Source organism: Calliphora vicina, chromosome 3 (genome assembly GCF_958450345.1).
Source record: "Calliphora vicina chromosome 3, idCalVici1.1, whole genome shotgun sequence".
NCBI lineage: Eukaryota > Metazoa > Arthropoda > Insecta > Diptera > Calliphoridae > Calliphora > Calliphora vicina.
In genome coordinates this window covers 114,083,872-114,109,157 of record NC_088782.1, presented here as the reverse complement: position 1 = coordinate 114,109,157, position 25,286 = coordinate 114,083,872, and the positions used below count along the sequence as shown (strand labels likewise).

Below are 25,286 nucleotides of genomic sequence, written 5' to 3'. Positions count from 1 at the left end.
GTAGGCTACAGTTTTTGTATTAAACCTAAAAGTATACTTTAGTTTTTTTTCTTCTTTTGTTTTTCTATTTTTTAATTTGTTTTTATTATTATTATTATTTATTAGTTTTAATTAATTAATGTTTAATGTAAGCTTTTAATTTTTACTAATTATTTTATTACTTGTCTTAATATTGTTGTGTTATTAATTTTGTGTTTATTAGTTAATAGTTGTTTTTTTTTACCATAAAATTATCATAATTTTATGTATTAAAAAAGTATTAAAACAATTAAAATCTATAGTTATGTTTTGTTTAATCTTTAAAGTTAATAATAAGTATATAAAAAAATATGTATGTGATTCTCTGAAATTATTTAATAAAAAAAAAACAAAATCTAAAAATCCAAAAAAGGTTTATTTAAATTAGACGGAAAGACCTACGATTGAAGCTATATTAAGACTCTTCAAAGAACTACAATTGAAGCTAAATTAAGACTCTTAAATGAACTACGATTGAAGCTAAATTAAGACCCTTAAATGAACTACGATTAAAGCTAAATTAAGACTCTAAAAACAACTGCGATAGAAGCTATATTAAGACTCTAAAAATAACTCCAATTGAAGCTAAATTAAGACTCTTAAATGAACTGCGATTGAAGATAAATTAAGACTCTTAAATGAACTACAATTGAAGATAAATAAAGACTCTTAAATGAACTACAATTGAAGCTATATTAAGACCCTTAAATGAACTACGATTAAAGCTAAATTAAGATTCTAAAAACAACTGCGATTGAAGCTAAATTAAGACTCTTAAATGAATTACGATTGAAGCTAAATTAAGACTCTTAAATGAACTGCGATTGAACATAAATTAAGAGTCTTAAATGAACTTTTAATGAAGCTAAATTAAGACTCTAAAATGAATAACGAATGAAGCTAAATTAAGACTCTTAAATGAACTACGATTGAAGCTAAATTAAGACTCTAAAAAGAATTACGATTGAAGCTATATTAAGACTCTAAAAAGAACTATAATTGAAGCTTAATTAAGACTAGGAACAAAGTCTTACGGAAGGCTGGATCGAAACTTACCCACTGTAAAAACATACGAAATTATAGCTGAGCGAACGTCTTAAGAAAAGTATAATTTAATTTTATATAAAATCCTTTCACATTTTTTTTTTATTTTACTACGATAGAGGTAGTGAAGCGAAGCGCACCGGGTTAAGCTAGTTGTTGTTCTTGTTGTAGCAGCGTGAACAATCTTACAATATTTAATCTGGGGGTTCTGCATGTTGCTGAAGTCCAAGGAATTGTGCTACTTTGACTGGATGAGTCCATAAATCCACAGGACGTAGTGAAGTAGAGTTGGCTGAACAGTAGAATATGTAGAGGGTGTCATGAGGACCCTGACCACATGCTGGGCATAAGTTGAGGACTTCACGGTCTTTGCGGCACCAAAAGTTATTAAGCCTGTTGCTCCATCCTGATCTTAGTTGTGTCAGAACGACTCTTGTTGTCTGCTATTGGCGGTGGTCGACCACCAAGTACGACATTCATATGGTATCCTGTTACCGCGGAATTGATGGCGTCTCTATGAATATCATTCAAAGCTGTCATATACGAGCGGCGATCTAATGGATCCTGCACATAGCACTGTATGCTACCCTCGTATTTGCGTAGGTCCTGGCTGATATGCCTTGGGGAGACTCCAACTGTGTGTTGTCGAAGTTTCAATGACTCCTACGGTGACATCCCAGAAGAAACTGTTGCGTCAACATGATGTTGTGTTCCTTGACCAGAAGAACCTTATTTTCCTCGTTATGATGGTGTTCACATGTAATTTGAAGGCAGCCTGTGACGGTCCACAGAGTATCACTCAACGAAGGCAACCACACTAGAACAGCATAGTTTACCACTGACCGAGCAATCGTTTTGTTTTGTCCATACCCCAAGTGCTGTAGGCAGTTCGCAGTTCATGCGTGATTAGTGGCGTGTGCTGAGGAGGTAAAAAGTATGGGTTTAATGTCGGAATTTGAGAGTTTTACCTTCTTCGTCCATGTGGTGAAGAGTGTACCCGATGACTTCGTTGGTGATAACTGCAGATTACGTGCAGTGACGAAATTTTTGGATCTTACGCAATCCATGCTGGTGACGAGATGCTGGTAGTTCACGGGTCAGCTGTGGGAGGAGAACAGCTTTGAGTGTCTTCGCTACTAATGACAGGAGGAATTTTCCCAGATTTTAAGAACGGCATCACTCGACACAATTTCAGACATTGCGAATTATTACACTCCTTACTGACAGGTACTCAACCCTCCTTCCGCCTAGGTGTTTTAGCATCAGCATGGATATTCCGTCAGGTTCTATTGCCTTTAAAGGCTTAGCTGTGTTGATAGCTTCTGCAACTTCAGTTGGCAATGAAAGTTGTGGTGTGTCCGAGACTGGAAGATCATGTAGTTTGCGGACAATACTTCTTATCGCCTTGTCTCTCTCAGTGTGCTCAATAAATTATCGACAAGCAGCACGCGCGCACCGTTTAGGGTCGGCTATTGTGTTATCTGAAAATTTAATCGAGACCCTATTATCATTCTTTGTCGGGTTGGAGCGAGACCGAACTGTAGACCACAACTTGCCAACACCAAAACTTAAGTTGCAGTTCTTCAAATGATCTAACCATTTGTTTCGCTAATGTCCTCATTTACCAACCTGCTGATATCGCGGTTCAGCTGGGCGATCCTAGGGTCGTCAGGGTTGATACTTAGGATGTCAACACTCTCATCTACGAATCTCGCTGCTTGTGCTGAGAAGTGCGATTGCACTACGGATATTCGTCCAGGGGGAATGAAGCAAGCGGCTGCTGCGGTGACGGTTTCGCGAAGTTGATTGAAGATGCAGTTAAGTAGTATAATCCGCTGTTGTACTCCGTGACAGTAAAATTCACGTTTTTTTTTATTTTCACGTCTGTTTTTTTATTTGCAGTGATTTGATTGAATCAGCGGCATAGCATTGAAATAACGTCGAAGTTAAATAAATAATGGCTATAAAATAGCTTGAATGATGAGCCAACTCACCACCAAGGCTCTGCAATTTGTACTAATAACAAACATAACGAGCAATTACAAAAGGTTTTTATCCTCCTTACACCACCTTTCCTTCTACAATCTATCCCCTTTGCAATTTTTAATATAGCTACAATTAAAGCTAATCTAGATTAGGTTCATTTGGGTCAATTTAAAACTGTTCCCATTGTCATATCCAAGAAGCATGATACTCATTCGAAATCCGTTGTTTCCAAGTTGAATCAACCAGATTCTCTGATGAAGGTAGGGATTCGTCTCACATCCATTCTTGATAACTCATCTAAACACAAGAGGAAGGGGGTTCCAAGAATACATTCCCTCAAGTTTGTTAGAGCCAGGCAATGGCAGAATAGGTGGGACACAGTCTCCTTCTCGTCCTTTGTTTCGACAGCTTCATTAAACCGTAAGCCCATTCTTCTAGCATGTGTTCCAATTATGCAGTGTCCTGTAATAAAAGAAACAATTAGCCTTATTTGCTCACGACTGAATTCTATAACTAGATTCGTCCTGCTGTACAACAATTTTACATTTTCCAAGGGTAATACCAGTAAAGGGATCAATCGTATCTTTAGCCATCATCGTTTCACTTCTGGCCAATTCGTCTGCTATACAATTACCCTGAATCCAAGGCTAAGAATCAAAAAATACCAATGATTGATATTAAACTATGAATGTAAGAAGTCCAAGATTGAAACTAAACTAAGACCTACAAAGAAGAATTGTTAAAATGTGGTTTATGTTAAAATACGCTTCAAGTTCTAATATGACCTATTACCTATATCATTGTGTGGAAATATAACCATATACGGACACCAGCACGTGATAAAAGAACAAAAAAAGACTTTTTTATGGGCCCCCAAAGAGTTGGTGTCTCCGGGTAATATTTGTAAAACAATTATAATTTTCTCAGGCTCATATCTGGCAAACAGTTCGGAATTTTGACTAACTTTCTGAGGCAAAGTTGTAGCCCTTGTCATAAAGAACAAAAATTGTAAACATATAAAATCAAAAAAAGTGCCTGACTTTGAGCAAAACTGGGAGACACGGGTCTTTTTTTTTTTGGTCTTTTATCTCATAGTGGTGTCCGTATATGGTTATATTTTTTCGTGTTGCACTGTGTAATTGATTGAATTCAAACTAATTTCATTGTATATGCTAAATAAAATTATACTTTATTTATTAGAATTCATATATTTTTTAAAATATATATAAAAAAAATTAACATGTTTAAAACATAATATCGAATGTAACTGATAGAAATTAACACAAAACTTAACATTAATACATGAATTCACATACGATTTTTTATAAACTAAATTCCTGAAGATAAATGAGGCAAAAATGGTGTAACGCCAAACTATTTATTTAGTGGTATATTCAACTTACACCACTTATGCTACATTACATTGTTATATTATGCTCCATCCGCTTTTGAATAGCAAAAGGTAGCTTAAACCAATTTTGTATTGATTTTGGTAATCCAAAAAAAAATTGTGGGTTACAGCACTTTTGCACTGATAGCCTCAATTATCAATTAATTATAATATGAAAATAACTATTTGGTTATAATGGAATACAAAATTAAAAAGTTTAAAAATTTAAACTAAGTTTAAATGAACAATTAGTGGGATTTGGTTTACTTTAAACCACTATTAGTTGGAAAATTAAATAAAAAATATTTGGTTTAATAATAAAATGGAATAATAATATAAAATGTTATTAGAGGTTAAATAAAGAACTAAAGTTTACATAAACTAAGTTTAAATGAAAAAAAATTTGGGATTTGGTTTACTTTAAACTACGATTAATAAAGTAATATTTGGTTAAATTATTAAATGGAGTAAAAACATTAAAATATTGTTAAAAACCATTAAATTAAAGATTAAATATGTAACCAGAGTTTACATAAACTAAGTTTAAATGAATAAACTTTATAGTTTTGTTTACTTGTAACTACGATTAGCAGTTAAAAGCCTTTAATTTAATGATTAATTATGTAACTAAAGTTTACATAAACTAAGTTGAAATGAACAAACATTCAAGATTTGTTTACTTTAAACTACGATTAGTTGTGAAATTATATTAACCCCCAGTAACACAAAGGCTGGTTATGTATTAACTAATAGTTATACTGACAGTTTTCATACAAAAATAATTTTAACCGACAATATAACTATTAGTTAACGCATAACCAGAGTTCGTGTTAATGGGGGTAAAAACAACTTAACGAAAATATTAAAACATATAGATAAAAAAAAAACAAAGAAATATGTTTTAAAATAACAATAAAAAATAATAATAAATATCTGGAAATGTGATATTTTTCTTAAATTAAATTAAATAATGTTTTTAGTTTATTACAAAAAGGTACTTTTGTTTGATTTTTCTTGTTTATTCTCTTGGTTTTAGTACCACTTTCGTTTTGTGGTAGTTTGATTTTATTTGTTTTAAACATTTCAATTCATTCATGTTGTACTGTATAATAAACTGTTTGTGTGCTAAAAATTTAAGAATTTTATTTAATTAATGGTTGAAATAGAAAAGCTTTTTTGTTTAACATACCTTTGATCGCAATAGCAAGTATAAGTTTTTCTAACATTTTTGGTTTCATCATAGATTACAGGCTGGTTTCTGAAAAGCACAAAGGAAAGCTTTGAGAAAAAATATCAATTATCTAAGCTTCATTCCTAAGACCTTTCTAAGTCTTAGTTTAGCTTCTATCATAGCTAGTCTTTACACTTACATGCTGTCACCATAAAAACTTAATCTTTTTCCTTTGGGCATATATTCTTCTAAACTTTCTACTTCAACACTAGCTTCAACAGTCTTTAAATTATAAAAACAAACATATTATTTTTTATTTAATTTACACTGGATTCTTATAATCACACTTTTACCTTCTGTTCAAGTTCCTCAACTTGTTGGAATTTTGTGTCATATTGCAAAAATTTCCACAAAACACTTTTTTTCAACAATTTCATAACGTTATCATCCGTTAATTGTAAAAACTCCTCAATATTATCTGCTCTAATATCCTTCACTAAAATATTATTGATTTCAGGCTTACATTCCTGTATGGCCAAATCAATTAGATAATCACATAATAAATATTGCGGCAATGAATAGCAATTAACATGGAAATCATAACGTGCCGCACACAGATTATAGATTTTATCATAGTCCTCATAACGATACTCAATTTGAGTACCACAATCAGAGACTCTAGCCTTAAGGAAGACATCATCAAAGTCCATATTGGGTTTACTCATATGTTGCAAATAGTGGTAATCACGTTTTAAATAATCCCATTTATCGACATCAAATTCTGAACGTTTATTGCTGACAATCTGTTGATTAAATTTTTATAATTATTACATAGTAAAATTGATCGAATTTAAATTTTTCTCTTACCTCAAATATAAATTGAAACTGTTGGGGTAATTCATTTAGATATTTAAATTCATCAATTTTACCATAGATTAAGGCTTTTATTAATTCAATGCCAAAGTTATTGTTGTTACGCAGTTCGGGAAATAAATCTTTATTTATTCTCTGGAAGATGTAATCAATGCAGGAAAATGCTTCTTTTTCATGTAAATAATCGTCTGCTACATGCTCCCAGCCATGTGAAAATGGTCCATGGGCTATATCATGCAAAAGAGCTGCTATCTGTAAATGCGGAAATGTAAACAAGTCATTTGTATTGAATGTAGATTAATGGACGAAGAAAATCTCTTTAAAATCATAAAAACATAAAGCGACTCTAGTCCTACTTCAAATTCAATAGTGAAAGTCATAATTAAACTAAAATTTCTAAAAACATGGCTTCTACCTTTTTCACATTCTTAATTTCACTTCATTTATAGGAGTTTTACATACTTCGTTTAGCTACAACCCTGGCTCTTTACAGAATCTTATTTTATCTTCAAGAAGGAGGTCTTTTAAAAGTCTTTGTTTAGCCTCAATCGTAGGTTTAGCACAGTTCGGCACTGGTTCTCCTCACAGATACAAGTTCTATGACTTTAGACCACCTAGACTGAATGGAATCAGTCTTGAGATCAGCGATAATGCAAAGTACCTTGGCATCATTCTAGATAAAAGATTATCCTGGAACCTGAACGTTCAGAACAGGATTAACAAGGCCTATGTGGATATCTACTCTTGCAAGACGTCATTTGGTACTAACTGGGGTATTAGGCCGAAGGGTATCAATTGGATCTTCAAAGCAGTTCCCACCGGAAGGCCATTGAACGAGTTCTAAGGACTATTGCGATACTGATAACAGGCGCTGTAAGGTCTAGTTTTTCTAAAGCTCTTTTTACTGTTTTAAACTGGATTTGATGGTGATACAAATGCCTCTCAATTTTGATGTGAGACTGAATGTTGGATGCTCGTGGACCCATAAGGACCTTGGGCACTCTAAGATACTGAATTACTATGGGTGCATCCATAGCAATGTCAACTACAGCATCACAAATCATATTTTGACATGCAATTCCATATTATAATTCCGAACAGCGATTATGGCTCTACCCCACTGACGACGTCAAAAGGGTTTATACTGATGGCTCAAAAACGGTAAATAGGATCGGTGGAGGTTTCTTTATAGAAAATTATGGTACAAAATCCTACTTCAGGCTGCCTAACTTCTGCTCTTCAGGTGGAAATCACTGCCTTAAAACTGGGTCGTATATGATGCCGACAGACCAAACCTACTTATGGAATTTCATCGTGAGCAAATAAGGTTAATTGTTTCCTTTATTACAGGACACTGCATAATAGGAACACGGAATACTAGAAGACCGGGCCTACGGTTTAACGATTACTGTAGAAGCTGTCAAAGCGAAGAAGAGAAAGAGACTGTGTCCCACCTATTCTGCCAATGTCCGGCTCTGACAAACTTGAGGGAACGTATCCTTGGTAACCCCTCCTCTTGTGTTTAGATGAGTTATCAAGGATGAATCTAAGATGCATCTGCTCCTTCATCAGAGAATCTGGTTTGTTCACCTTGAAAACAACGGATGAATAATAACTTTGTAGATACGGCGATTTTGTTTGCAAACTTATATTTTAGAACTAAATAGTCATATTTGTTTTTGCAGTTAATAATTATAAAGATTGTACAACTTTTATGTTTTCTTTGCAGTAAATTCGGTAACTGTAGCTGGGTTCTAATTAAACACTTTAATAAATAATCTAAAATGTTATTGCTAAATTACAAAAAATCTATAATCTATAACATGTTATCTATCTAGCTCACCTGAACAGCTTTGCGATATACCAGAGGTATTTTATTGTTATTATCGCTTAACCACTGGGTATTTTTCTCCAAAGCATCTAACATCCGACAGGCAGCATGATATGTTCTGTAGCAATAAAAAATAAAACAAACAAATATTTAAAAAATAAATAAAACTCCAATGTATAAAACAATATTTTAAGTATGTTGGTTTTTAAGTAAGTTAAAAATAAAATTGGATTTTGGCACCGGAAAAACCTGGCCAAACGATAGCTGTAAAATCTCTAATTGTTAGATTGGAGAAACCTAATGACAATTTGTAACATTCTTATAGAGCGCGAGTAACCACTTGTTTTATTAAATGTTTCTTAAAATCTGTTGGAAACACAACTATTGAAAATATATTGTAGTGCACATTGGAAAAACTTAACCACAATTTTTATCAGTTATTTTTCAAGTTTTACTGTTATAAAGGGTCTTCATATAAGGACTTCCGAACTTTGACAGTTGATAGCGACCATTATGTTGAAGCTATATCTGTCGAATTGAGTGTCACTTATTCAGTTTGTTTTGCCAAATCACCATGCACGGATATAACGTTCAACAACACATGCAAAGTATAAAATTGTTTTATCAACATGGGTGTTCTGTTCAGGCAACGTTTCGCGCGCATTGCCCATTTTACGGTCGCCATAATTGTCTTACCGAGAGGACAAATCGCAGTGTGCTGGATAAGTTTGAGTTCAATTTGTCAGTAAACAATGAACCAACACCCGAACGACGACGAAACATAAGATCTAATGAATTGATCGCCGCGTGAGATCGAGTGTTCGATATATGGACCCTGGAGCAGTTGGAAACTAACCCTAATTTTTATAAAAAAAAACATCTTCATCTTCAAAATTAACAAACCAAATTGTTAATTTTGAGACGATGCCTATCCACAAGAGATCCAATAGCGTTAAATACCGAAAAAGTCACTGCTTGGTATGGATTTAGGGCTGGCGGCGTCATTGATCCATATTTCTTTGAAAACGACAATGGCCAGCCAGGCCATCACCGTCAACGACGAGCGCTATAGGTTGAATATTACCAACTTATTTTGGCCTGATTTGGATGATCTGGAGACCAACGACATGTGGTTTCATTCTGTTCATGTATCATTGGACATTCTGCACGAGCGATAACCACTCAGGTAGTGGTGATATGAACTGGCAACCGATATCGTGCAATTTGACACCGTTAGACTTTTCCTTAAGTCACATGTCTATGCGATTAAGGCATAAACCCTCGGTCGATTTCAGCCAGATTTATGTACCATAGCGAAGTTGTGGCGGACATTTGCACGATGTAATATTCCAAAATTAATGGCATTGATTGGCCTTTCAATCGAATAATATATTTCGATGATATCTCATACACACTTTATTTTATTTAAATTTAATAATATTCAGCACTTAATGAAAGACCCTTTATTTTGCAAAAAACAGGAAATAACTTAATTTTAGCTCAAAGTGTGTGCTGTAAAGAAAAACTTACCCCAAACAATGAGAATAACGATGATGATCACGTTCAATACAATTATTAATTTTCAAAAATCCCAATTGTTTAATGGATTTCAAGCGTTGAAATTGTGGCGTGTCCACAATGGCAGCCACATCGGTTGGTATGGACAATTTGCCATAAATAACATCAACGATTTCCATCTGTAAGAGAAGAGAATAGGTTAATATAAAATGAAATATATGGGGGATTCAAAGGGTCTCCTATTAGGTCGTATTGTCATAATTTCCTAAAATATTTTTTTTAGTTTAAACAAATTCTTGTTGTGCTGCATACAAAAAAAAAAGAGTTATTTTATGACAAACCAATAAACATAGTTCAAAAAGTCTTATTAGTTTATAATTTTTTTGTTTGAAACCCAACAAAAATTTGTTTAAACTAAAAAAATATTTTAGGACATTATGACAATACGACCTAATAGGAGACCGTTTGAATTCCTCAATAGTAAGAAATCATAAGACTTTTACTGTATACTTTTTGTATGGGAAATTTCCCAAACTAGTAGAAATAGTCACCCTTATCGTGGTTGGCGTAAACGTCATACGCCTACGACAGTTTCGTACTAGATTAAAGAAACAGTTTGCATTTTATCTTTAATCTAGTACGAAACAGTCGTAGGCGTAAGACGTTAACGCCAACCACGATAAGGGTGAGTATGTACTAACTAGCCACATTTGTATGAACATCTTAAAATATTAGTTAAAACAATCGCTAACTATTTAGAAAAAATTCATCAACGTCTTAAAAAATAAAACTTAACAGGGAATTTACACACAAATTTTAAACTGCAATTTCCATATAAGGAATTGCATACATGTAAGTATGTAATGAATGTATTGAAGCTTTATTTTAATAAAAAAATATTTAAAAGATTATTGTTTACCATACATTTTATTTACAAAGATCTTTATTTGGAAATAAAACATAATTTCTAACTCACATTTTAATTTTAAACTGCAGTTTTTACAAATGTATTCAAATATGTAAGTACGTGCTGGAATTTATCTTTTTAATAAAAAAAAAAAAACAAGTAAGAATGTTATAATCGGCTGTGACGAATCGAATATAACTATTATTTAAAAAAAAAAAAACTTTTTTTAAAAAGACCTTCAATTGAAGCTAAATTAGACTTTAAAATTATCTCAATTGAAGTTAAATCAAAACTCTAAAAATAACAACGATTGAAGCTAAATTAAGACTTTAAAATGATCTAGGCTTCAAGCTAAAATAAGACTCTAAATAAATAATACGATTGAAGCTAAATTAAGACTCTAAAAACAACCACAATTGAAGCTAAATTAAGACTCTAAATAGAACTAGGATTGAAGCTAAATTAAGACTCTTAAAAGAACCACAATTGAAGCTAAAATAAGACTCTAAATATAACTACGATTGAAGCTAAATTAAGACTCTTAAAAGAACCACAATTGAAGCTAAATTAAGACTCTAAATATAACTACAATTGAAGCTATTTTAAGACTCTTAAAATAACTATGATTGAAGCTAAATTAAGACTCTTAAAAGAACCTCAATTGAAGATAAATTAAGACTCTAAATAGAACTAGGATTGAAGCTAAATTAAGACTCTTAAAAGAACCACAATTGAAGCCAAAATAAGACTCTAAATATAACTACGATTGAAGCTATTTTAAGACTCTTAAAATAACTATGATTGAAGCTAAATTAAGACTCTTAAAAAAACCTCAATTGAAGATAAATTAAGACTCTAAATAGAACTAGGATTGAAGCTAAAATAAGACTCTAAATATAACTACGATTGAAGCTATTTTAAGACTCTTAAAATAACTATGATTGAAGCTAAATTAAGACTCTAAATAGAACTACGATTGAAGCCAAATTAAGATTCTAAAAAGAACTACAATTGAAATAAATTTAGACTCTAAAATGGACTACGATTCAAGCTAAACTAAGACTCTAAGAAGAAATACGATTGAAGCTAAATTAAGACTCTAAAAAGAAATAGGATAAAAGCTAAATTAAGACTATAAAAAGAACTACGATTGAAGCTAAATTAAGACTCTAAAAAGAACTACGATTAAAGCTAAATTGAGATTCTAAAAAGAACTACGATTGAAGAAAATTAAGACTCTAAAAAGAACAAAGATTGAAGCTAACTTAAGACTCTAAAAATAACTGCGATTAGCTAAATTAAGACTTTAAAAAGAACTACGGTTGAAGAAAATTAAGACTTTAAATAGAACTGCGATTAAAATTAAATTGAGACTTTAAAAAGAACTAAGATTGAAGCTAAATTATGCGTCTAAAAATAACTGCGATTGAAGCAAAATTAAGACTCCAAAATGAACCAATATTGAAGCTAAATTATGACTCTAAAAAGAGCTATGATTAAAGCTAAATTGAGACTCTAAAATCAACTACAATTGAAGCTAAATTTAGACTTTAAAATTACCTGAATTGAAGCTAAACCAATAGTCTAAAAATCTAAAAATATTGAAGATAATTTGGACTCTTAAAAGAATTAAGATTGAAGTTAAATTAAAACTCTAGAAAGAACCACGATTGAAGCTAAATTAAGACTCTAAAAATAACTACGATTGAAGCTAAATTAAGACTCTAAAAAGTATTATGATTGAAACTAAATTGAGACTCTAAAATGAACTACGATGGAAGCTAAACTAAGACTCCAAGAAGAAATACGATTGAAGCTAAATTAAGACTCTAAAAGGAACTAGGATTAAAGCTAATTAAGACTCCATTTCATCTATTTGGTATTGAAAAATTTTTTCAAAAAAAAATATTGGTAGAAAATAAGTGAACAATTATTGGTAGTCGAGGTTTTTTGATTATATCTCAGCCATTTGTGGGCCGATTTTCTCGATTTTAAATAGTAAAGTAAGTTGGCCTATAGCGGATATATTGATGTATCAATCGTGTATGAAAGTCATTTGGGGGCTTCGGAAAGTTGATTTCAACATACAAATGGTGAGACGGACATTGCTATATCAACTACGCTATCTATAAAGTTTCAGAATATATGTATGTATATAGTTTATATTGTCTCAAATATAACAATTTTTAAATTACAAACAGAATGACAAACTTATAATATACCCTGGCCATTCATGATGATGGGTATGTAAATATTTAAATAGTTAATATTACTAACATGTGCCTCACATTTGTTGTTACTCTTTTACTATCAGGCCTGTCACAGAATTCCATCCAATCGAAAGTGGAATTAATTCCGTATTTAGCTTCTTAAGAAAAAGTAGAACGAAAATTAGTTTCGTAATGAAACCACTTTCATTTTTCAAAGTGGAATAGATATTTGATTGCAATTATTTGGTTTTCTAAAATTTTTAATATTTCTTTTAATATGAAAAACGCTGTCAAATTAAAATCAGAAATACAGAATTATGAAATATTTTTGGAATTAATAAATTACACGGAATCTGAAGAACCTAAAACGAAATCGATCGGAATAAAAACTACGGAATTGAAACCATTCCGAATAAAATGTATAAAAGGCCTGTATAATTCTATTATTTTCTTGACAACAATAAATGAAAATACATTTTCCCACTGGGTTAATATTTAAATTTGTATTTGTATCGCTACAATACAAATTTAATTTTACAAGATTGATATAAAAATATACATATGCAATTTATAAATTTTCTTAATTGATTAATAGCTGTTTTCTAGGAAAACCATTTAATTTAATTTACCAACAAATAAAATTCCAGTATGAGAATATATAGACCGTAGTGAAGGCTAAAAAATAAATGCATTTCTTTTAAACTAAGCAAAATAAGTGTAAACAAGTAAGGAAGCTGTATTTGGCTCTAACGAATCTTATATAAACTTCACCAAATTATACTTTAAAATAAAAATATTAAATATTTTTAGGTAAAATAAATTTAAAAAAAAAAATTAAAATTTTTTTTAATTTATTAGCGAAAAAATTTTTATGGGAAAACATTTAGTTTAATTTTTAAAAATTTGTTTTCCCGATTTTGATCAGTTGTAGGTCCAACTTACTTTGGCCTTATATACCGCCGTTGCAAAGGTCTTTGAAATATCTATTATTGAATATCCATATTGTCTATATTTATGATTTAGTAATCCAGATATAGAAAAAAAAAATCGAGGTTGTCTTGGTTTTTTGGGCCGATTGTGTCGATTTTAAATAGCAACCGAGCCAAAAGAATTCAGGATATAACAGATTATTTACTCTGGGATATGTAAAGTCCCAGGTCTTTGCAGATACACCGGAATATACCGGCGAATATTCGACTAGTTATTGAATGGTTTACTGTGAAGTGTGTGTGAAAATTAAAGCTCCAGGTTACGCACTCAAAGCACTCGTTCGCTATTGCATATTACAGCACATCAATTTTTAAATGCTTTTGACAATGAAAATATTCATACCCAGCAACAGCAAAAATGTCTGTCTGTCCATTAATTTCGCAAAATATTCTTTTCTGCCTTTTCAATTTAAGTGTTGCAAAAGATGACTATAGAAAACACTGCAACACAAGTATAAATTTTTCTGGAATTCCCCTTTTTTCTTTTTTACATGAAATGAACAATAATTAATTTGCACACAACAAAAAATTTTCAATACGTGATCCAGCAATTTTATGACGTATTTAGCTTGAGGCAGTTTTTCGTTCGTTTAATTTTATTTTATGGATAAACATAGGAAAACACAGATATACTAAAACAAATAAAGAAGTTCTCAAAGCCAAAATCCAATTTCAAGCCAATATCCAATTTCCTCAAGATATTAAGTATTATAAGACAATTATGAATGTTCAAGTCATTTTCTGAGGACGACCTTGTATGGAGACTAGGGACAAATGTCATCTTAGAAATAATTTGTACAAAATTGTATAAGGATAATCAACTTATTATTATGACTGCTCAAACAGAATTCTGGTGGTGGGACATCATGGACCGATATTGCCCATTTTCAATACCAAACAAAAAGGCCTGGATGACAACAAAAATTATGACTGAATTTGGACAAACAAAATGAGAACTAGCAATAGAAAGATGATTTCGAATTGAATTACACAATAACCCAATTACAATATAAATGAGCTTGACGCATTACGTTTTATTATTTCCAGTCCCGGATTTGGATTTAAAAAAAAAAAAAATTTAATTTTTCAAATAACATATGATTGTATGGTTATTCAAGTCATTTAAATTGTGTGTAATAAACACGCAAAAATTTTTTTAGTTTTATTATTTCCAATCTCGTATTTGGGTTTTAAAAAAAAAAATTTAATTTTTTCAAACAAAATATGATTGAATGATTATTCAAGTCATTTAAATTGTGTGTAATAACATTTTTTTAGTTTTATGGTGAATTGACTTGTATGCAATCTTTGAAAAATGAGCTTATTGCAATATGTACATTTAGGTGTCCCAAATAAAAATGTTTTTTGGATCTCAATCATAATTTGTCAAATATTTTTGAGTTTTTTTTCAGATTTTTGTACAAAATCGGTGTTTTATAACTTTATGAAAAACCATGTTGTTTTAATTTGTTTTTCAAATATTGTAAGAGATAAATGTCAATGCCTTACTTCTATGCGCATAAACCATAAGTTCCGGCAATACTTTCGACCATTAAGGTACCATATACTAATTTTTTTTTTGGAACTTTTGGTAAATTCCATAAAAATGGTTTTATAACTTTTAAAATTGCTAGAAAAATTATAAAAATTAGTGATTCTGTTTTAAAGATAGTTAGAATCTAGACAATTTAAATAAATGGAATTTGGTCTTGGATTTACAGCTCCAGAGGTACAGTGGCGAGCAAAAAAAAAAAAAAAAAAGACTCTGTGCCATACGACCTTTGAATGTGACTCAAAACTAATAACGATATACAATTTATCTCTTCTTTTGCATTTTCATTTTTTGTAATCTGAATTTACTTATTAGCATCATTACGATTAAGGTTTAGCTTGCATCGCGATTTCGTCTGAGAATCAAAGTGGAAAGAAGTGGTTGTCCATGAAAAACTACTTCCCGTCAAGACATCTAACGAAATTATCGAAAAGTGTTAAAAATTTATCCACGAAAGATGGCAGTCGATGTTGCTAGTTACGCAAATGAACAGCTACGAGTCCCTATTGGCGTTCACACTACTAGAAGTCGATTATCTGAATTAAATTTGTTTGCCAGACGACCGACCAAGAAACCACTCATAACTAAAGTAAATAAAAAGAAACGCCTGGGCATTGCGAGACAATATATTGATTGGTCAAAGGAGCAGTTTTTTTTTATTAATTTTAATACAACGAATCTGAAAATGAAGAAAAGAAAGGAAAGGAAAGGAAATAACCATCGACGTCGGAACATTAGTTGTTCTACGGAAAAAGTGGGAGAAATCGTTAGTTTGTCAAATTCTATAGTCCAAACAATTTCCAGGAGAAACGATTTTTTTTAAAACTTGATTATTAAAATTCGACTTCACTTATAGATGTTTAATAGAATAGAGAAAATAAATTCAATTTAATATGTATATTTTATTACTTTGATTTTGACTACTAACGAATAAACTTTGAAATCAGTTGAATTTCTTTTAATTTCCAAAATTTGGGAATTTCCCGGCTGTGAACATTTTTGTATAATTGTTTTTAGGTTACATTTTTTATACAGAAATGTCAAGGAATGCAGACGGCACTATTTTATTTCTTTTTTGCGGCACACAGTAATCGCTACAAAGAAAGATAAGCTCAATATTATAAAAGCTTACATTACATTTTCCAATCTTCTATATATATAACAAGTAAGAAAGTTTATAATAATATCCTACACTAAGTAAAAGAGCAAAAATATTTTTCTTTTAAAATATCAATAATTTATATTCGTGAGTGATTTTCGGAAGTGGGCCTTATATGGGGGCTATGACCAATTAAGGACCGATCACCATGAAATTAGGTCTTGTGATTTATGTCTATATGAAAGTTTACTATGTTGAATTTTGTGAGTATACCAACATTTTTAAGCGATTTATGCACGTTAAAGAGATTTTCGGAAGCGGGTCTATATGGGAGCTATGACTAATTATGGACCGATCGTAACAAAATTTGGTGACATGAATTTTGTATATATGAAACTTATTTGGAGCGCAATTTGTGGAGATACATTTATAAATTAAACATTTATGACCGATAAAGTTCAATTTCGGGAGGACATTTGTATAGGGGCTAGGTGAAATAATGGACCGATTTCAGCCAGTTTCAATAGGCTTGGTCCTTGGGCCGAAACAATAATATCTACCAAATTTGATCGAAATATCTTCAAAATTGCGACCTGTACTCCTCGCACAAGGTTTACATGGACAGCCAGCCAGCCAGCCAGCCAACCAGACGGACGGACGGATATCGTTTAATCGACTCATAAAGTGATTCTAAGTCGATCGGTATACTTTAAGGTGGGTGTTAAACTAATATTTTTGGGCGTTACAAACATCTGCACAAATGCATAATACCCACCCCACTATGGTGGTGTAGGGTATAAAAATTAAATGGTCCAAGTATGTAATGGCATCACGTGAGAACGGCTGGAGCGATTTGGCTGATTTTTTTTTATTCGACTCGAAATTTTCAGGATATGGTTTGTAAAGGAAAAAAAATCAAAAATTTCGGGAAAAACTTGGAAAAAATCGAGTCCAGTCAACTGTAATAAAAAAGCTCCCTAAAGTATGCAGTACAAATTTAGATATTTTATTTGCTAATAAATAGAGAAGGCAGTTGTATGTGGGAGAAACTTAAAGAACTAACATTAGGGGTTATTATGTAACTCCTTTCGAAAAGAAATTCATTCGAACTTGTATGCTTTATACATTGTATTTCGAAAGTGTTTCGATTCGAATCGAATTACATAAGAACCCCCATTAGTAAATGCTAAAGGGCGAAGCCGGGGGTTCAACTAGTATTTAAATAATAGAACTAGCCATATTATTTTCAAAGCGATCACACAACTAAAGATTGGTGGTTTATTTAATTGCTTACAAATTACTAAATACATAATACAAATACATAAAGATAATTACGCAGACAAAAATAAATTAAAAATCATTTCTTAAAAATTGGCGTATTAACAAAATGGTAAATTTTGCAGGCCTTTAAAATGTCCTCCAGGATTGTTACACTAATCGATGTAGAATTTCACTACACTACATCATTTTTTCGTCCCAATTTTTTATAGAAATTATTCAATTCCCAAAAAAAAATGTTTGTGAGTTACATGAAGAAAACTTTGGGTCGTCGATCGTTATAATATCTCTTGCTTTATTGGGTATAAGCAAAACTTAATTTAATCATATTATGAAATCACTTTGCTATATATAGAAAACATTTTGAGCTCAGCAATATTTAAGTAAATATAAATTTTGCGCAAAATTTCTCCAAAAAAAAAAACTCTAAAACATTACAAAAAGCTCTACATTAACATTATATTTTTAACACGTTAGTTACTTGTTTTAGTTTGTTTACAAACAAAGCCAGCTGGTTTGCAAATTGTTGTTGTTAGTTTTTTTTTCTGTATTTTTTTGCTTCACCACCCTTATGAAAAAATTGGTGGTATCCTAGAAAAACACCACCACCATTCTTTATATATACATATATATAATATTTATTCACTTTTCCACTAAAACTTACCTTGCCGGTGTTTTCAGTTACTTCTTTTTTTAACTTTTAACAATTTAAATTATACAACTTGATGTAATTTCCAAAATGTTTATTCTTCTAGGCAGCTATAGCTATGACTTGTTGTTGTGAACGTCTGCTAGACTTCTGATAAAACACACTCGTACTCTTTCCTTATATACCCTTTGGAGGCATTATTTGTTCTAATCTATATATATTTCATAAAATTAATCACGACGTTTTATTATAAAAATAATTATTTATAACCGTTAGTTTAGTTTGTTTTCGACAGATTTTTCATATACTAAATAAAAATTACTAATTCCTCCTCTTATTTCAATAAGATTGCTAACATTCACGGGGAATGGTTAGCATGAATTGTATTTTTTTGCAAAGTGGAAAAAACGGGAAAAGGGTTTTTGAGAATTCAAAAGATATGGGTGTTAGTTCGTGAAATTCGTTTAAATTATATAAATAATAATTTGATAAATAATAACAGATCTGCCAGCCAATGTTTATGGTGTGTATTTTACATTTTTATTCTAGATTCTCTCTGTTTTGTGTGTATTTTTTGTTTGTTGTTGGTGTGATAAAAAAATTAAATACACTGAAAAAAATGGTTTTTGAATTGAAATTTTTTTTAATATTGTTACGAAATTGCACTTGAATTCAAATATAACGATTTTAACGGCTGATTTAAAAGTAGCATAATGCTTTCAAGTAACAGTGCTGTAAAACTGTAACATATCTGTGGGTATTGTTAAATAAAAGCTTTCAGTTGATTTGATTGTAAGTTGGCAACGCTGTATTCGATTTCGAATAATCCGTTAAAGAACATTGTAGAAAGTACACCACAGATGGCGTATGATCTAGAATATTCGAACTTTGACAGTTAAAGAGCTTTCTAGATGGTAATGCAGTGTTATAAATAGTGGCAGAGGTTGCAGTCGTTAGTGAGTTGATCAGAGACGCTTTTCGAAGAAACACCATCTAAGTGCCTTAAAGTGTGTTGTGTTTGTTTTTCAAGTAAATTCGTGTACATTATAAATTGTGTCTGTAATTCTGAGAATTTATAAACCTGTATAAAAAACATTGAGTGGCTATTTAATTCTGTGGTTGTTGTACATTTTAAATAAATAAAGAGTTGTTACAATTTTTAAACTATTAAACGGCTTTTATTTGCAATCAAAAGTACCCGGTTTATTTAAAGGAAATAAACCAGCATTTTGAAAAGGTTAAAACGTAACAATATTTTTGAAAACCCGAATGTTTCATATAATATTTAGATATAACATTGTTGTTTGTATAACGAGACAATAAAAAACATTTTTAAAACAAACATTTACGTTTTCCTTTTAAAAATGAAATTTGTTCTGCTAATCATATTAAAAACAAACATGTTTCCATAAGTTGTCATCGGGAACACAGCTGATTGTAGAAATAGCAGGCATAAAGATAGAAGAAACTGTTATACACAAAATTTTTCTATAGAAAAAACTGTAATCCAAAAATTTTTTATTGAAAAAACTTTTATACACACATTTTTCTTTAATAAAAAACTGTTATATATAAATTTGCCTATCGAAAAAACTGTTATACACATAATTTTCTATAGAAGAAACTGTTATACACAAATTTTTCTTAAAAAAAACTGTCTATACACACAGTTTTCAAAAAAAAAAACTGTTATACACAAATTTTTCTATTGAAAAAATTGTTATACACAGATTTGACTATAGAAGAAACAGTTATACACAAATTTTTCTATGGAAGAAACTGTTATACACAAATTTTTCTATTGAAAAAATTGTTATACACAAATTTTTCCATAGAAGAAACTGTTATACACACATTTTTCTATAGAGGAAACTGTTATACACAAATTTTTCTATAGAAAAAACTGTTATAGACAACTTTTTATAAAAACAATTATAAAAATATTCCTATTGAAAAACTGTTATACACAAATTTTTCTATAGAATAAACTTTTATACACACAGTTTTCAAAAAAAAGCTGTTATACACAAATTTTTCTATTGAAAAAATTGTTATACACAGATTTGACTATAGAAGAAACAATTATACACAAATTTTTCTATGGAAGAAACTGTTATACACACATTTTTCTATAGAGAAAACTGTTATACACAAATTTTTCTTTAGAAAAAACTGTTATAGACAACTTTTTCATTAGAACAAATTGTTCTACACATATTTTTTCTACAGAAAAACCTGTTACACACAAATTTTTCTCTGGAATAACTGTTATACACAAATTTTTCTATAGAAAAAACTGTTATACAGATTTTTTTTATACAAAAAACTGTTATTCCCAAATTTTGTAGAGAGAAAAAGTTATAAATAATATTTTTATTGTTTCTGTTTGATTTTAAAACTTTTTGTCTGTGTCCTTTTTTTGACACCTTGTGTTGCTGATCAGTGCTGCCATAATATTTATTTTTTAGTTAGTTATGAGAAATGGGCGATAGCATCATATACATTTTTATCGATAACAAAAAAAGTTTTTAAAATAATTCACTTATTTAAAAAAAAAATAAAATAATATTATGAACAATGAATGATTGACTGAGTAATTTTTATGAATTCGGTGAGTGGAGTAGTTTTGCGTAATAACCGTCCGTTTCGGCCAAAATTACCAGTCTGCTGTTGCACAAAAAAACATATTTTTATTGTTTGTTGTGGGATGAATAAAATTATAAAAAACGAAAATCGTATTAAATATAAAAATTGTGGTGAATATAACAGAAATTCACCACAAGAAACTGTTATTTATAATTTATCAGTCATAGAGAATTATACATAGAGACGAGACACTACGATTTGTCAAACAAAATTACAACAAAAAATACGTTTGATACAATAACAAAATACATTGACTAGCATGTATTTTGTTGTTGCGAGAGATAGGTTTTTGACAACAGACTTAGGTTTTTGACAATTACGTCTCGTCTCTATGTTACCCTATGTTATCAGTCATTTGAAAATACTTATCCAAAAAACATGCAGTAGTACTTATAATGTTTTACTATATAGTTATTGCTTCATCCTTAAAGTATGCAGTATGTTTTAATTGTTTCTTCGTTATGTTATTGTGTATTTTATTTTGTAAATGAGTGCGCCAGACATGGAAAATTTAGTTTTTTAAATGGCATTATTAATCAAGAAAAAGAGTGTAAATATGAATATTATTACAGAAATATATACATATGTACAAAAAGAGTTTGAAATATGTAGAAATTTCAATTAATAGGTCGAAAACCAAAAAAAAATCTTAATAAATATACAAATATTTAGAATTTCATTAATAAATGTTATTTTTTACAGATTCGGAGAATTTTAAATTGAAATATAGAACTTTTTTATATACATCCAATTAGATAATTTTATGGCATTAATGTTTAAATATGAATTCAGGCATGTGGCCGCCGCGGCTACTTAGATATAATAGATAGGTATTATTTGTTGTTAATAATAATATTGTTTCTTTAGAACAGACATCGGCAGAGCGTAAAATTGCATTTGCACACTAACACCACTTTGCGTTTTTTGAGTAGCGCTCTCTAGACTTCAGTGCACTGATACAAAGGTTTGTAAGAATGATTTCGTTTAATTTTTTTTGCCAATTACGTACGTGTGAAAGAAAATAAAACCAGAGAGCTCTTAAGGTGGCTCTTTGCCGACGTCTGCTTTAGAATATACCTATTTCTAGTTGTTTCTTATTTTGGAGTATGCATTTTAAAAACATAAAACCTACTCTTAAATCTATCTATCTATCACTCACTGACTTTGAATAATGTCAATAACTTCTCCTCCCAGTTCTAAAAATAATCAAGTTTAACATTTGAACGCTACAACAAAAAACAAAAACAAACGACAACAGCAAAATTCCATACAAAGATGTGCGCTGCAAAATCAAAAATAAACAATTTTTACAGAAAAAAGCCGGTATACTTGAAGAGAGGTAGATGTTAAAGAAAGAGAGAGGGAGAGGTAGTATAAAATGAATATAAGAAAAATTGGCAAAATAAAAACAGTGGCGTTGGTGAAAATGTGTAAAAAAAGTAAAATAAAATTATGCTGAAAAATAAGATTACATATTTGCTAAAAAAAATAGTAACTAAATAAAGATACAAAAAGTACTAATGGTATATTAAAATGGTTCATTTGTTAGGCTTTGAAATAAAATTTAGTAAAATCGCAACCGTCAGATTGATAGTCTAGTCCAGTAGTAAGCAAATAGAGGTATTTAATTTGTGTGCATGAATGGGTAAAAAATAAAATATCTGCAACAGCATCAAGCGACTAGACCAGTGGTGCGCGTTCATATTGTTCAAGTTACGAAGATGTTCGTCAATTTACACGTACACAACCCAAATGTAAACAATAGAGCGTACTAGACCGTAAAAATACAAATATTTCATTCAGTCTACATATATCAAGAGATTTCGAAGTGGACTATATATACGGTCATATATGGACCGATCCGATTGTTTAGACCAATATCACACTGGGCAATTTAGTTGCGCAAGTCTGCTTTTCATTTTCAAAAACATTAACGAAAAACAAAGCCGTGTACAAGCAAGTCAGTACTCAAATTTGAAAAAAATTGTTCTCCTTAACCCGTCCTGACCTTTGACATCTACGATGTGAAAGGGGTCTTAATGATGAGAATTTAATTCAGTCAGTCATTCATAAATTAAAATTCCCGCCCCTGGCTATTAATTTAATGATGCTCTAATTTAGTGGTATGTCACAGAGAGAGAGAAAGAGCAAATGCCGAATGTGAGAATAAATTGCAATAAGGCAAAAATAACAACAACAACAATTTTAGCAAATTTATTCAACCAGTTCTATGAAAATATGTCAGGATTGGGGGTCTTTCGATGGGTCGTTTGTACGAAAACCAAACATACATACAATTTTCTTCAAGATAGCAGTAAGAAAATTTATTTTTCAAGCATCGACAAGCAAAAACAAAACATTACTAGCAAATACTTCACAGCGATTAGATAGATGGTAAGAATAAGTAAGATAAATAACACAGCAACAAAATTAAAATTTCTGCAGTACAATAAATACTACATGCATAAATAACAAAATAACAAATTAACAACACAACAAAATAATAACAAGAACAACAAATCAACAATTAAATAAATGCAAGTTTACAACTACAAAATTTATACAAAAACAAATTGTTTGATAACAAAAAGCAACATGCAGGCAGAAAAAGAAGGACACAGACAGACAATGGCTGCAGCATGTTGTTGTAGTATTTGTTGTATGTTTTGTAAATAATAAATAAAAACATTTTTTGACAGCTAAAAAAAAAACAGATAAAGTGAAAGTGTATTAAAAAACAAAAAAAATGTAAACAAATAAAAAGCTAAATTAAAAACACTGTATAAGATAAAAAATAAAAACAAATTCAGATGCTGAGAGCTACATACAAAGAAAAAACAATTAATTGAACTTTAATCAAATAAACATTATACAACATTTATGTAAATTCTGTATAAATTACAAATACATTAATTATTGCATAGGTAAGTAACGAACTTTAAATACCTTAACCGTAATGTCATAAAATTAATCTTTAAAATTAAATAAAATCTTTCTTTGGATTATGTTTTGATTGTTCGAACAATCGACTTTTTCGAAAAAAAAGTTTTTGAAAAAAGTCGAATAAAAAAAACTTAAACCGTTCAATATAAAAATTCTCAAAAATAGGTACTTTACTTTATTCAAATATTTTACAAATTTTCCGGAAACCTTTCCATTAAAGAATTGTTAGTTGTTTCCGTTATCTTTTTTGATGTGGTGGTCGACTTACGCCGAATCCACAGTCAAAATTTTGTGGAAATAAATCGGGCATTTAAAAGACCTTTGAAACTTTTTTTTAATTTTTTTTTAAAAAAGTTTTTTCCAAATTTTTTAAAATTTTTTTTTTTTTGAAAAAACATTTATGACAAAAAAAAATTCGGGTTAAAAAATATTTTTCCCGATTTTGACCCATTGTAGGTCCAACTTACTATAGCCTTATCTACATCGTTGCAATGGACTTTGAAATATCTATCATTAGATATCCATATTGTCTATATTAATGACTTAGTAATCCAGATATCTCCGTTATTTATGGACCGATTTTGCTGATTTTAAATAGCAAACTTCTCGAAAGCATGTCTGGCAGAATTATTGAAGATTTGGATCCCGAAGATATCTGGGGTCTTCAGAAAATTGATTTCAACAGACAGACAGACGGACATGGCTTAATCGACTCCGCTATCTATAAGGATCCAGAATATATATACTTTATAGGGTCGGAAATGAAAAATGTAGAAATTACAAACGGAATGACAAACTTATATATACCCTTCTCACGAAGGTGAAGGGTATAAAAAAAAATAATTAGAAAAATTTTTTTTTTAAAAAAATGAAAAAAAAAACTTTAAAATTTAAAATTTTTATTTTGAAGTATAATTTGGTGAAGGGTATATAAGATTCGGCACAGCCGAATAAAGCTCTCTTACTTGTTTTTATCAAAATTTTAACTTTGGGTAACATGTTCTAAAATCCCAAAGCTGGGATGGGAAAACGGAAGCAGCTTTGTAACCCTTTATGTATTCCCTATTTATCCCCAAAGTATTTTCCCAGCCCCGAAGGAAATGTGGATCCTATGGCCAAAATTGTAAAAAATTAAATTTTTGGGATTTTTGCGGAATTTCTTGATAAGTTTTTTGTTACACT

The 25,286-nt window shown here is 30.4% G+C and overlaps 1 protein-coding gene across 1 annotated transcript; it reads right to left on the bottom strand.

The window, feature by feature from the left end:
- Positions 1–5,102: 5,102 nt before the first annotated feature.
- fal (falten) lies at positions 5,103–18,782 on the bottom strand. The gene is made up of 8 exons (XM_065504832.1): positions 18,531–18,782; positions 9,844–10,010; positions 8,326–8,431; positions 6,477–6,734; positions 5,963–6,412; positions 5,809–5,891; positions 5,628–5,696; positions 5,103–5,563 (listed from the first exon to the last, which is right to left on the bottom strand). Exons 2-8 carry the CDS (start codon positions 10,008–10,010, stop codon positions 5,527–5,529), a joined length of 1,170 nt encoding a protein of 389 aa, XP_065360904.1. The 5' UTR covers positions 18,531–18,782; the 3' UTR covers positions 5,103–5,526.
- Positions 18,783–25,286: the final 6,504 nt, after the last annotated feature.

Bases quoted from the DNA above. Each gene is read 5' to 3' on its own strand.
- fal (XM_065504832.1), bottom strand. From the start codon at position 10,010: ATGGAAATCGTTGATGTTATTTATGGCAAATTGTCCATACCAACCGAT. The intron at 6,735-8,325 runs GTGAGCTAGATA...CCGCATTTACAG, and splicing joins TATATCGCAAAGCTGTTCAG to ATAGCAGCTCTTTTGCATGA. The intron at 5,564-5,627 runs GTATGTTAAACA...TTAAATTTTTAG, and splicing joins ACTTGCTATTGCGATCAAAG to CACACAAACAGTTTATTATA.